A 14,219-nucleotide genomic window follows, 5' to 3' on the forward strand; every position below is an offset into this window, starting at 1 on the left:
AGTGACTCTTTATAAAATGTTTTTTTTAATATAGATGTCTCACTGTTTTTTTCAATGACCTGTTTTATTGACCTGGGGCTTGGAGAACTGATGGGATGTTTGGGGATGAAGTCACTAGCTCTGAGCCAAGTTCTTGTGATGAAGTTGCAGCTGAGCCTGAGTGTAGGCTACTGACAGCATGAGCAGCTGGGAGAACACCCTGCCCCCAGAGCACAGGGCTCAAACCACCCTCACAACCCCTCAGCAGCCCCAGAAAGGCCTTAAACATGACAAATAACCAACAGAGAGCAGCTTTGGGTGCTTGTCCACAAAGTTTATTACAAAACTATGTAATACCAGTGTAGTTAAAAACAAAAAGTCCCTGATTTAGTTTTCCTGTTCCAGCCTTCACCCCTCTCCTGCTGGCTACAGTGCAGGTCTTCAGCTACTGCATATAATGACTTGCCATGCAGGAGTGTCTTCACATTCACTTGTTACAGCAGCAGCTTAAAAGTTGGCATTAGGTCACATTAAAATGGGAAGAAAAGATTTATAAAAACCTCTCTCAGTTCTAAAACAAGTAGGTAACAGTTAAATATCTGCAGGAAAGGCCTCACGCTGCAGAAAGATTTGAACTCCTTTCCTGTACAAGTTCTCTTGATCTGAAAGAAAAGGCACAAAACAATTCAATTCCTTCCCAGGAAGAGTAAATTAGGTGATGAGGAGCTAGCTCTGTGTTCCAAGGACTTGCTGCTTAATCCAGGGGCCCAGGCTGATGCAGCACTGGACTAAAATTAGATCTTTGTCTGTATCAAGCCTCAATTTTTGAGGTGCCTCAGGAATAAACTAGAGCACCTGGGCCTAGAGAGCCACTACTTACTGCTGGAAGCAACACCCCCAGAACTACAAGCTACTTTCTGAAAAGGCAAAGCAAGAGATACAGCCCAGAGCCTCAGAGTTTTTTAAAAATTGAAAAAAGGAGCAGATTGCATCAGTCTGCATTTTGTTAACACCTCCACCCCACTGCAGACTATTCACCCTTTGCTTTATTAACCCTTGTATTCCTCCAAGGATAAGTATTTCCAGAAAAAGAGTTACATGCTGTAACTCAGGCTAAGCCTGGCTTGGCACTGGCCTGGTCTCAACAGGGACTGCTGAAGGGCCAGTGCTCCCTCTGCACATCAGGAGCAGCCAGGGCTCGCCTGGAGAGGTTTTGGAGACCAGTCCACCCTGTCCTCAGCTCCTGGAGTGCTGCACGTCAGTGGCACTGCGCTGCTCCTGTGCTCACAGGGGGACAAGTGCTCTCTGCTGCTGCAATCCAGACTACTGGCACTTACTCAGGGCACCATTTTGATATCCACAGAGTCATAAGCTGAAGCTTTCATCTTTTCCAGTGCCTTCTTGAAGAGCTGCCGCAGGGCCTCATAGTCAGGCTTCTCCTCGTACTCTAGTGCCAGTACTTGCCGCAGGTAGCTCTGCAGGGCATCTGCAAAGCAAGGAACATCACTGCGTGGAGCAGCACAGCAGTCCCAGTTGTCTTTACAAAGCTGCCAACCTCAGACCTACCCTGGCCAGCTGCAGAGAGGGGAAACAAAACCAAAAGCTAATACTAAGCTCAAAGACAGGATGGGAAAATGACCTCTAGCCCCAAATATTCCATTTTTAAAGCCACCAGAACACCTGCATCTCCAGCAAGGCTCATGAATACAGGTAATGGGTAGCAGCCCTCCTTGTTTTGCTGTAAAGAAAACAAGGGATTTGCTCACAGGAGGAGCCTGTCAACCAGTCCATGCAATGCCTGCTCACCCTCGCCAGGGGAAGCCACCCCGGACTAGCACCCCAGCACAGAGAAGGTGCTACCTTCAAGTGCAGTAAGTCCTCCCTCCTCAAATCCCACTGTCACGGATAGCAAGCCCATACCTGGAATGGATCTCTGCCTGAAGCACAGTTGGAGAAGGCATTTCACATCCCCTTTGTACCTGGAATAATCAGTGCAGAGCACCGTCACATGAGAAGCAACAGAGCAGACACACTGTCTGTGGCAATAGGGACAAAAAATAAAAAAGGCTGAATTCAGACAGCCACGTTCTGAATGGAGCAGAAATCAGGGTTCGCCAAACACCCTATGGCTAGGCTCAGCCTTTACAGTGGGATTTACCCACATCCCAGCAGCGTACTATGACTGAGTGATTTCAGTCACAAAACCTCCCTCACTGCTTCTGCTGAGCATTTCCCAAGAGAGTAGATGATTTCTCCTACTTTTCCTTCTTCTCCACCACTGTTTCTACTTTGTCCAGTTCATCAGACCAAGGCAAGAAGCCAGAGAGCCATTTCAGAAGACAGTAGCCCAACGATTCCAGGTCACTCCGTCGAGATGGTCCTGATGGGAAGAGAGATTCACATGTGAAAAAACAGTTTGGGAACCATCCCAGATGAGGCCCTGGCTAGCACCTCTCTTCCAAAGGTAAGGACTCCAGCACTCACTGCACAACCTTGGAAGTCTCTATTTGAGGTGCCCCTTCTGTAAAACAGGCAGCTTCATGAAGGGACAAAAGTCTAAAGAGCAGAAGTAACGGAATGCAAGAGCTTCATTAAGATGTGCTCTACAATACCAATACTCCTGGGAGCCTAATTCACACAGTTGAAGAATCACCACACAGCCTCTGGAGGAAGATTGCCCAATCTGAACACTGGGAGAGAACATTCACATCCCAACCAGGACAGGAACTGGCTAATTTAAATGCCTTTCCAGCTCTCACTGCTTCAAGGTCAGAGCAGAGCCTGCTGCAAATCTGTTTTGGGCAGGGATCCAGTGTGGCTTGAAACAGATCCCTGCTAAGCCAGCACCAAGCAGCTGTTTTCTATTCCTCACAAGCCTGCAGTAGCCAAGGCTCCAGATGGAGGAGGAAGATCCCTGCACCTCTTGCTGCAGTCACTGAGAGACCTGGCAAGTCTCAAAAAAGCAGCCCAGAGAGAGGCAAGAGAAAACAACCCAGAGGAACTTGGGTGCGGGCAAACGCCTGGAAAGCAGCAGTAACAGAAATGCCAGCAAGGAGCCCTAGCTCCAGAGAGCACTGCCGCAGTAACAGCTCTAGCTGAGCTTTGCTGGCGTGTTGTCAGAAACCAAGACTCACCTGCTCCCTTGTGGCTGTCCAGGCTGATAAACTCTACTGTGCCTTCATGAGGGGTCCTGCTGCCCACACGCTGAGCCACGTGCTTCCCTCCTGGGCAGTAACGGAATGCATAGCAATAGCCTGCTAGGGTCACCTAGAAGACATCAAGAAGTACACACCTGAGTGTGTGTGTGGTGTGAATTCTGCTTACAGCATTGCCCACAATCCTCCCCCAGAGCAGCTGCTTGGACTGCCCTGCTCCCTGCCCAGCAGCAGGGACTGGCCGGCACTCCATCCCTCACCACGAGCCCGCCCTCACTGCCGCTCCCTACCTGTGTGAGGTCTGCGGGGTTCAAATAGATGTTCTCAGCTGTGATGTCCCCATGCACATACTCGTTTTCATGAATGTACTCCAGGCAGTCTAGCTAGGAGTAAACAGAAGAGGCAAGCACATCAGAACCACCCAGACTCCTTGGGCTGCTGACACTCCCCACAGCCGCGTGAAATAGCGCAAAAAGTACCACATCTCACAGCCTCTAATCTTCAAATGTCAGGTGTCTCTCATTCTCCTTACCCCAAACTCCCTCAAGATGACACACTGCTCAAAAGATGCTACCCAAGTTTACAACAGGCTTGAGAGATACAACTTAGACCCCAGCCAACCCCCTGGATCAGCTTGAAAACACCTCTGAAAGATCTGGAAGAAAGTTATAGGCCTTTTCTGAAGAAGTGTTTTAGACAGCATTGGTTCTCTACATACCAGCCGGACTACAATCTGAAAAGCTGCCTTCTCTCTCAGTAGGTGTAAGCCATCATTCAGGACAGACTGAAGAGTTCGCCCTAGGTCAGAGAACACCAGAAACCTACAAGAGACAAGGGCTTAGCACATAGCAGTACCTACCTGACTTGGAAACCTCACAAGAGACACTCATCAAGTGATCCACCTGGATTAGATCCGCCCCCATTCAACTCCAGGTTGACCTGGGCAAACGTTTCCTCAACTTTTCATAACAGAAAAGTTCTTGAAAAGGATAGACATGCAGATATACAGCCTGAGCCTCCCCTTCATGTTAAGCTTAAAAGGTAGGAATAAGGTGTCCCCTGGCCTGAGGGACAGAAAGAGCAAAAGCAGTGACCACCATCAACACAATGACTGAAGGAAGCAGGGTAATGAGAGGGGCAAACCATCTGTTATAATAAATGAGGTAGGAGCAGTGCATAAGGTTAGGAGCCCAGGGGACAATGAGAGAAGGAACAGCAGACAGCAAGGAGGGAAGAAGGAAAGCCCAAGATGGCAGCTGTGGACAGAAGAGCTCAGCTGTGCCCTTTGCAGAGTCACCTCACCTGTAGCTATCCGCATGCAGTCCAAAGCCAACGCAATGGGGGATTCCCAGCAACGGCACGGAGTGGCACTTCTTCCACTTCTGCACTAGAAGGGGAGAGAAGAGGACAGAGTGCAGCAGATGCTGCTAAGGAGCTCCAGAAGGAGGGAGCTCAGTCAGGGATGCCCTTTTTCCAAAGGCCTGCTCTGCCCTGGGCAGCACACAGCTGAAAGCCTCTCTCACACCGATTCTGTCCCAGAAACACCAGCCTAACGTGCTGCCAACACACACAGCACTGCAGAGCAAGAGTAAGACAGAAAATATGCTGGGAATACCAGAGCAGGCTAAGGCATGGGGCTGCTATAGGGCGAGGTAAAACAAGAAGGAGGGGGAGAGAGATGGAGATTTTTACAGTCCTCCCAAATGCACAGGTTTGACATGAATTCCTCCATCGCCCCTGCCCATGTTCTCTGGTCAGCTTTACTCTCGCTCATGTTTTTGGATCAATAGAGTAAATATCAGACAGCAGCTGACAGAAACACCCGTGGAAGGGGCACAGAAGAGAGAGGGAGACAAAGCAGGTCAGGCTGCAGGGCTGAACAGCTACCAGTGAGATCAAGACAAAGCAGAACAAGAAAGCTTCAAAATGCCAGTACTGTGGTGTCCTAAGGTACACAGAGGCTCCTGGGAGAGCAGGCTCCTGACAAAACTTCTCAGCACTCTGGCACTATCCAAGCAGTGAATTATTCTACCCTGGCCTGCCAAGAGACTCACATAACTGAGGAGAGAGCAATGCCAGTTTTCCTAGTCCTTGCCCTTCCAGTAAGCACCAACCTGTGCTTGCCTTTGCAGCTCGCTGGAAGAAATTCTGTTCATTGTAGATCTTGCCATCTTTGACATCCTAAAGGGAACAGGAAGGAGGAGTGTTTCTTCAGCCTGGGCAAGATTGTTACAAAGCCTTCACTACTCATTTTAAATAAAGCCACACTACCCCCAACCCCCCCAAAAATATCAAATACTAGATCAGGAACACAGCTCTGGTCTTTTGGTTTGCTATTTAATGCTGCGCCTAACAACCATATGAACTGTGAGCACCAATACAGAACGAGGGAGTGGCTGTCTCAAGCTAGACATTTCAAACACTACCATTTACAACTGTCTGAGGCTTTAAAACCGCTGGACAATGCAGACCACCCCGTAACCCAGAGCGAGCTCTGGCCCCGAAGCTGCTGTTAAAAGGAGACAGAGATGACCTCCTTATCCACAGTACAGATGAGGTTATTTCTGCAAACAGGCAAGTCTCAACAAAGAGCTGTAACATTTTATTCTAGCCATCAGAAAGTGACACAAGTACGAAAGCCTGTCTTTGTGATATTTAAGTGTCTGGGTAGTGTGCTGACATATTACAATCCATATTTTTAAATCAGCACTTTTACTACTGCTGTTATCGAGAGACCTGGAATGCACATAGTTTACAGTCAATACGTGTTTGTCTACGCATGTACATATTCAACATACTGCAGCCTAACTTGGGACAGATGCTCATGTGCATGGGAGGAAGCAGCAGTTTTATATTCTATCTGCTTTGATACCAAAGGCTCTGCCCACAACTGGCCAAGTCAGCTAGAGGATCAGCAGGCTGCAGACAACACAAATGACCACATTCCAGATCTTTCATTCTGCACCTTGCCTGGTGAGCCAATCTGAGCCACCAAACCCAGGAGCCAAAATGCTCTCATGTGCCATATCATACTCCACAGCCCTCTGCAAAGGCATGGGCTGGGCTGTCAGATGATTAACAACCAAAACACCAGAAGATGTCAAAGGTGCAAAACAGAGGAGCTGGGAGTGTTGTGTACAGAGTGATTACAGTTTCCCACCTACTGGTTATAGTTTTGTGGCACTTAGCTGTCTTTTCTTATTAACACTGTTTCTCCATCCTCTTAAATGTCTCTTCTGACAAAAAGGAGAGATTTTTCAAGTGCCCACGAGAGTGGGCACCACCAGGTCCCCCCCAGAGCCATGAGTCAGCACTGGTCTTCCCACAGACAAGCAACCTCCAAGAGCAACAGCAGACAGGAAAAAAAATCTTTTTGCTCTGATTTGTGAGTCACTGGAAACCAATCAACCAAATTTCCATTGCAGAACAGCTATTATTGGAACTAGTTTGTTTCTGGAGAACTCAAGTTACTGGCAAGTGCCTAGAAAGCTGGCTTGGAACTCCAACGATAATTGTGTTTGATCTTAAAATGTGTTCTAGCCTTACAGAGCCTCTCAGTGCTGGTTCATCACACTACCTCAGCACAGCCACCAAGTTCTAACCTCTCCAGTTTCCCCAGACTTCAGCATGGTATGCACATACTTGCCATCCAAGAAAAACAACAAAACACAAGTCTAACATTAATGAATCTAAATCTCTATCTTACACCACCAGATTCAGTTTTGGAGATTACTGATCTTGGTGGATTGAAGAGCTGGGATGAAGGCTTTTTCCTGTTTTCAATCCTCATACCTATTTTCTTCACACTTTCAGTGGAAAAGCCAACTTCTACTGGGACCCAAACATGACTCTCAGGAAATCTAAGCTGGAAGAGGCCTCTGGGACCACTTTCTCTGAATTCCTCTGACACTTTTAGTCATACAGGCCAAATGGGTCAGGCCCTGGACACAGTACACCATGCACTATTCCTTACCCAAACAGATCAAAACTCACAAGTTTGAGGGAGTATCTTTGCTTTTGAGGGCAGGTTCCAGATGCTGACTGTGCTGTGGAAGGATGAAACAGATGTGGTTACAGGAGCAAAGAGGTACGTGCAGCGTCAGCTGCATCACTAAACACAGCCTGTGCAACTGGCTTTTACTTAACCTCTCCTTTCACTTGATCTTTGCAAAAGTATCCTCTGTGCCAGCATCTTCCTAGATTGCTACAAAATAATTCTTACCTTGCTCCAGAAGCACAGCACCCCTGACATGCTTTGAGTGCAGTTCTGCTTAAGTCACAGAAGCATCTAGGCATGGCTACAGTAGTGGGGTGCTTTGAAGGTGGCATGTAAAGAACAAATCATTAGTAGAATCTCAAAGGCACCCCCAAATTCATGGGCTGAGCATTCCCTCCAGCTCACTTCATAGTTTGTCAAGTGTGTAAGAGATGCCAGAGTCCCTTCTGCTCTGCATGGATGTAAGAATTGTATGTGGCCTTCCCTCTCCAAAAAGATTTGCACCGTTACTTGGCCTTAGGGTAGCTCCTCTTCTACTCTTAGACCAAGTGCTGTACACAGGTCATCTGCTGCTCATCACCCAAAGGGTGTTTCTAGAAAAGCACTCTGCACTATAATAACAACATTGATTTTCTCTTTTTCCAACATCACATCTTTTTAATGACATAGGTGGATGCTCAGACCTTTTTATGCAACAGCATAAGTAATTAAAGAGAAACTAAAGTCAAATAACAGGAAAATCTTACTAATAGAGAAAATTCCTCCTCAGCAGTGTTTCCAAGTTAGTAATGGAGAATAAGATTAAAACCTTTTCTTTGAAGTTTACATCCAAACTGGAAAAAAAGATCAGCAGTCACTAAACAGCTGAGAAGCAGCCTAGATGATTTAGCTGTTTTCTTTTGGCCCCCAAACCACGTTGAGAATCCCAAATTGACACATAGTCAATACTGTCACCACCTACAACACTGGAACTCGGGTACGGTGCTGGCAGCATTTAGGTTTTGAACTTAACCAGAAAGAGCAAGCGTGGCCCCTAACGATTTGCGTTTCAAGTAACAGAGGTCCAGCCTCCTCTCGATCTTACGCCAGTGCTGAGCTCCGCACTGGCAGGGCCGCTACAGGGCCGAAGACCACCGTGGGAACGCCAGACCCCGCAGCCCAGCCGGCCGCTGCCGTCCCGGAGAGCACCGCAGCCTGCCATCCCCTCCGCACCGCGCCGCCTGCTCACGGCGGGTTCTGGCCGTTCAGGGACGCCCGACAGCCCCCGCCTAACACCGACAGCGGCTGCGGGCCCCTGCGAGGCGCCCAGCCGGGGCCAGGCAGTGCCCGCAGCGGGGCCTGCGCCCGCCCGCCCCTCTCCCCCGCCGCCTCCCGGGAAGGCCGGGCCCGCCCCCGGGACCCCCGCCCGCCCCAGGCCCCACAGCACCTTCGTACATCAGCCCGCAGCCGCCCTCCTCCAGGAGCCGGACCAGCCTCCACCGCCCGCTGCCCTGGTCCGTGAGGACCGTCTCCGCCGGGAGCGGCACCGCCGGGCCAGGCCGCGCCTTGCGGGGCGAGCGGGAGCTGGGCCGAGCTGGGCCCGAGGGCCGGGCCGGGGAAGGCGGCGGGGAGGCCGCAGGGGTCCGGGCCTGCTGCGGCGGCGGGGCCGGCGGTGTCTGCGGCGGGCGCTCCTCCTGCGGCGGCGCGGGCAGCCTCTGGCCGCAGGCCGGGCAGAAGCGGTAGGCGGGCTCCACGCCGCGCCCGCACTGCGGGCAGAACCGGCTCACCCTGCGGGCACAGCGAGAACAGCCGTCAGCGGCCCGCCCCGGCCCGCTCCCCGCTCCCCCCTCCGCCGCCACCACCACCTCGGCGAGGCACCGGCCGCCTCCGACTCCGACTCCGGCTGCTCCGGCGCCACTCCCGCCGCCCGCCGCCGCCGCCCGCGGCCCGACATGGCCCCGGCGGCTCCGCTCACACCGCGCATGCGCCGGGGCCGCCCGCCACCGCCTCCACCGGGGCGGCGCCGTCTGCGCATGCGCGCGAGCCACCCTGCGCGGCCGTGGCGGGAAGCGGCGCCTGAGGGGCGGGGGCGCCGCCGCGGGTTCCCCTCAGGCAGCGGCGGGCGGTGACCCCAGCGCTGCCCTCTGGGGTCCCGCTCTTCGTTTGTTACTTAAGAAACGCCATCAGCAAGCTGCTGGAAAACGTCTTCGGGCCTGCGGAGCAGGTTCTGGGAAGTTACTGAGTACTTCTCGGTCCCGCAAGGCCGGAGGAGGAGCTGCCACTCAGCGTATGTGGGTACATGTGCCACCCTTTGTGTACGCCGCACAGCCCGACAGTTCCCCCTTTTTGTATTTGTGCTGAAAATACTGCATGAACGCTTTTCTGCAGGGCTCTTTTGCAGGGCCCATCAATAACACAACCACAACTGTCAAGATAATTAGTCCTGATATAGAAATATTGAGAAATTAAGCACATGATTAGTAAGATGACTAGCAATATTAGGTTTAAGAATTGTCTGTTCAAGGAATGTTAAGCTCTGGGAACAAAGACGCAGGCCCACAAAGACAGAGGCCCAAGGCCAGAGGAGGTGAAACCATGGCAACAGAAGATAACAGGTGTTTTTTTGACCCAACTGACTGAGCCGAGGCTGAAGGACCTTCAACATTTCCTAGATATGGGGGCCAACAAGCAGGACAGCCAGAAGAAACTGGTTGTGAGTCTTGGCACTGTCGAAACTGGGGAAAAGGTGACGAGGAAGACTACCGGCCTTCCTTCTGAAGACCCCTGAAGATGACCACCAGGAGGCAATAGGCAGACACAACGATGACATAAACATTCCAGAACTGCTGGCACAGGCCTTTTGAGCTAAACCCCACCCCAGTTATGTATATGGATGTTTGTACTGTGCAATGCTATGAATATGTATAAGGTACCTGCATTTAAGATGTAACCTAAGGGGCTTGGGTGTGCACATTAGGTGGAAAAATCCCCCGTGCACACAATGCTGCGATAAAGAATCCCTGCTTTCTAATACTCTGATTCTGAGTCTTAGAGAGTTCTTCCTCAGCCAGCTTTTTTGGTATCAGTCCCACAGTCTTGACCAAAGATGTTAACCACCCGGATAGTCCCCAACCTTTGAACATTTTTGTGAACCAATCTAGATTATCATCCACATGTAAATGTTCTACTCCTTCTTTTAGCTGCTATATGCTTTTATGGATCAACTCGGAATGATCTGATAAATTCATACCACATATTCCTTCAAAATCTTCGCACCAATGTCCTTGTGCTAAAACCAAAAAAGATCTGTGGCAGCTCTATTCTGCAAAGTAGCATGCCTAACGCTATCTACATCAGTTAGTAACCCACCAAGTGCCAGTGATGTAGCCCTGCCCTGCCTACTCAGCCAACACCCCAAATTACTCCATTTCTTTAGTGCAGCTGCAGCAGCGACTCCTGGTGCAAAAAAGGAGGATGCGATAATTTGACCTGGATTCCAAAAATGTTACTTTGTCATCACAGTTCTCAGCAAATTGATGTGTATCCCTTTTATGTTGCATTTTTTTTGTGTATCACTGTAATACTAGATGTTAGCAAAGTAAGATGACCAAGGCTACATGGGCCACCATTAAGTTCTGAGGGCAGTCCTCCCCATGCTCTATCCCCACATGTCAAGAATATTCCAGAGGGTAGAGCAATGGGAGCACCAAATGACTGAGATACCTCCGGAGTGGTACGGGCACACCAAGCCGTTGCATTGCGATAAATCATAAAGTGGCATTTACATTCTGTCCTTTACATTTTGTACTACTTGTATAATTAAAAAACAGGCAGGCGTCCATGATTGCTGATCCTAGTAGTTCCAGTTCTTATGGTTCCTGTATCAACTTGAGGTAAGGGAGCATACACCAAATCCCAGCTGTCTGTACAGCTCTTTGGAAAGTTGCAGAGATCCACGTTGTGCAGTGGGTTTGGCCATGTGTCTACTGGCAATCTCACCAAGCACATGGAGAATGGATTTTCAGGGCTTGCAGTAGAGTTTCCTGATGTGTCATGTTTGCCAGAGTTGCCCAGACATTCTGCTGGGGTTGTGGAACTACCCATCTTCACACAGATGTAGGTTCCAGCACAGGCCAAACACACCGAGCAGGAGCCCAGCGAGGGCTGGCATCTGCAGAGAGTACTGAGATATAATAGTTATGTCAGCTCCTGTGTCCAGAAGTCCCGTAAGTTTTACTGCTGTGGGCACGTGCCCTCTGCTGGATAGTATACAGGCCATCTATGGTCTTTGTGATGGGACAGTCTGTGACCAGAAGACCTGTGGGGGTCCTGTTGTGTTTAGGGTAAGAGATAAATTTGGTAAGAGATAAATCCCCTCACGTTCTAGACGGTCCTCAGAGATCAGAGGGGCAAAGGGTGGCTGGACTTATCCCTTAACAGGTTTGCCAATTGACACCGTGACTATAAGTCTGACCCAGTCCCAACAGCCCGGACACTGTAAGTCTGGTTGCATTCAAGAGAAGCCGTCAGATTCACAAATAGTATGGTTTATTTTTCATGCAACATTTACAGATTCTTTACAATTGCCTATGATAAATGCACAAATTGCAGGTTGGCTCTATAGCACTACACCAAAAAAAGGGATTGCAATCACACACACACAGTTCCCGGGGTACACTTGGTGTATCCGAGGAAGTCTTACCAAAAGGCATCCTGCTGGGGGGGGGTGAGAGCACAAACCCGTCTAACTGTCCCTCCCTTTTGGTGTCGGATTATCGTCCCTCCAAGTTAGGTACAAACTTGGGGTACTATTTATTGTAGTAGGTATGATGAGCGGGTGGGACTGTAGTCAAATCATTATTCTATCATTAATACACAATGAGTTTCATGGTGCCAAGGGGTACAGCTGGTTTTTTGGGGAAAAAAGATGGAGGATGGGAAGCAAGGTTGACATAGTATAAGTGCAGCTGGATTGTGTAGGAAGGAAAGGAGGATGAGGCACAGAGTTGGCAGGTTCCTGCAAAAAATCATATTTCAAGGGAAGCAAGCAGAACAGGAGATAAGTCTGTTCTTGAAGGGAAAGAATGGGACCGTGCAGCCTGCACCCCACCTCGCATTCTTCCTTGGAGTCACATCAAACCCAAATCACTGGACCTCTGTCTGGTGCTGTGTTTATTCTGGGCACTCGGTGTCAAGGAAAATGTATGCTTCACAGATTTCTCACTGGTTTGCTCTTTTGCCTTCCTCACACCTCTGACACCCAATTTTACAATAGCTAACTTCCAATACCTAACAGGTCCTGTGGACCCAAATCCTCCGTCATGTCACTCCTGACGTTCTGTTTTGGGAACACAGCTCAAAAATGGTGCAAGCTGAGCAATTCGAGTTCCTTTGGGAATGGTTACAGGCGGATAAGGAGTAGAAATCATAGCACCAATTTGCCCAGTATAACCAGCATCGATAATTCCCACGTACACAACCCATTTAAAGTATGGCTAGACCTTCCGATCAATGGGGCACTCAACCCTCACCCTATAGGTCCTTTTGCCTCTTGACGGTACTTTAACGATGTCTTTGGCCGAAATGGTTACTGTGTCGGCAGTAGACACATCCAGTCCTGCTGATCCATGGTTTTCCCTAAGAGACGGTTGCATAAGGGCACCTCACCTGGGTGGCTCTCAGGAAGGGGTTGCTGGAGGGAAGTGGTGATCCTGGGTGCCCTATCGCACTCTTCTTGTTGTTTCCCTGAAGAGATTGTCCGCTGACATGAAATCTGGACCAACATTGTTTGGCAAAGTGCCCTATTTTTCCACAGCAGCTGCAGGTTAGTCCTGCGGAATTGCTGGCAGATTTTCTTGGATTTTTTTGTTTAGCAGGGCAATTTGCTTTAACGTGTCCCTCCTGCCCACATCCAAAGCACTCGAGAGCTGATTTAGCCTTCATGGCCGTAGCTAGTGCAGTGTCCTGGGTTGCCGTGTATTTTATTACCATCCTCATGAGCTGTTGAAATCAGGTGGGGCAGTGTTTCCTTGCCTCCTCCCCCCGCCAGACTATCTTTCTGCTCTTGGCCCATCAATGCAGTGCAGCATGACTCCTTATCCCGTTGTGAGATGCTCCACCCAGAGGGAGAAAACCAGCATTCCATCCTGGATATAACCTGAGATTCTGAATACCAGAGACGCTCTCTTTTCCACCGGACTTCCAGAGGACAGGAGCTACTTAGCCACCACTGGACTTTTCTGAGGAAGAGCAGATCTTCTTTCTACAGGATCACCGCTTCGGGGGGACTGCAGCCACCATTCTACCAGACTGCTACCACCGCCCTGATTAACAGGGTGTCAGGTTGTATCCTGACTCTGTTAGTTTAACGCAGTGTTATCTGCCTTTATATTTTTTTTTTTTAATTTTTATTTTCCTTTTTTGTTTATTTCCCTATAAAATTGTTATTCTGACTTGGTGTCTCCCACTAGTTTGTTTTCAAACTAGCACATGCAGCCACTTTATGCTCCACAGTGTAATAAACTATTGTAACTAATTTGCTAAGTTAAGCAAGGCGGGTACGATAGGTTTGAATGATCTGTAAATGTTAAACCCTACTGTCTAAAGTATTGTAAAAATAGAATATGGTGCCCTGTGTGGGTTTTGAAACGATTTGCAATTACTATAACCTATATTACAATGGATGTTTGAATATATATGGATAAAATATAAAGTATGCCATTCGGTTGGAAAAATGTAACTACTTCTCGGAAACCTCATCACCTAGAGCTGATAGGTAAACCGCTTCTCGGAAACCTCATCACCTAGAGATAACATGTAACTGCTGCTTGAAGAAAAGCCTGCCAAAAGATGTGATCATGAGGCTTTTAAAAGATCCAGTAGGAGAAAAACGCACCAAGAGACCAAGACTTCGAGACTATTCAAAGGATCCAATGGAGAAAGAGCAGGACAATCGTCTGACAAGAGAGGATTGGTTAAGACAGTGGTACAGGAGTATAAAAGATGCTGCTTTTTAGAACTTGGTGTGTGTCTTGGTGGAGCGGAGACTCCCGGCACACCCAGCGCTGCTTTGTCTATTGTTTCTCACCCTAAATCAATTGAACTCTATT

The 14,219-nt window shown here is 49.2% G+C and overlaps 1 protein-coding gene across 1 annotated transcript; it reads right to left on the reverse strand.

Annotated features, from left to right (window-relative positions):
* Positions 1 to 298: 298 nt before the first annotated feature.
* On the reverse strand, positions 299 to 9,084 carry VRK3 (VRK serine/threonine kinase 3). The gene is made up of 12 exons (XM_074919373.1): positions 8,973 to 9,084; positions 8,558 to 8,898; positions 7,128 to 7,180; positions 5,249 to 5,315; positions 4,437 to 4,521; positions 3,853 to 3,955; positions 3,425 to 3,517; positions 3,114 to 3,246; positions 2,239 to 2,359; positions 1,900 to 1,958; positions 1,317 to 1,465; positions 299 to 641 (listed from the first exon to the last, which is right to left on the reverse strand). The coding sequence occupies exons 1-11, from the start codon at positions 9,062 to 9,064 to the stop codon at positions 1,317 to 1,319; spliced, it is 1,296 nt and encodes a 431-aa protein (XP_074775474.1). The 5' UTR covers positions 9,065 to 9,084; the 3' UTR covers positions 299 to 641.
* Positions 9,085 to 14,219: the final 5,135 nt, after the last annotated feature.

The sequence above is a fragment of the Athene noctua genome, chromosome 15 (genome assembly GCF_965140245.1).
Source record: "Athene noctua chromosome 15, bAthNoc1.hap1.1, whole genome shotgun sequence".
Classification (NCBI taxonomy): domain Eukaryota; kingdom Metazoa; phylum Chordata; class Aves; order Strigiformes; family Strigidae; genus Athene; species Athene noctua.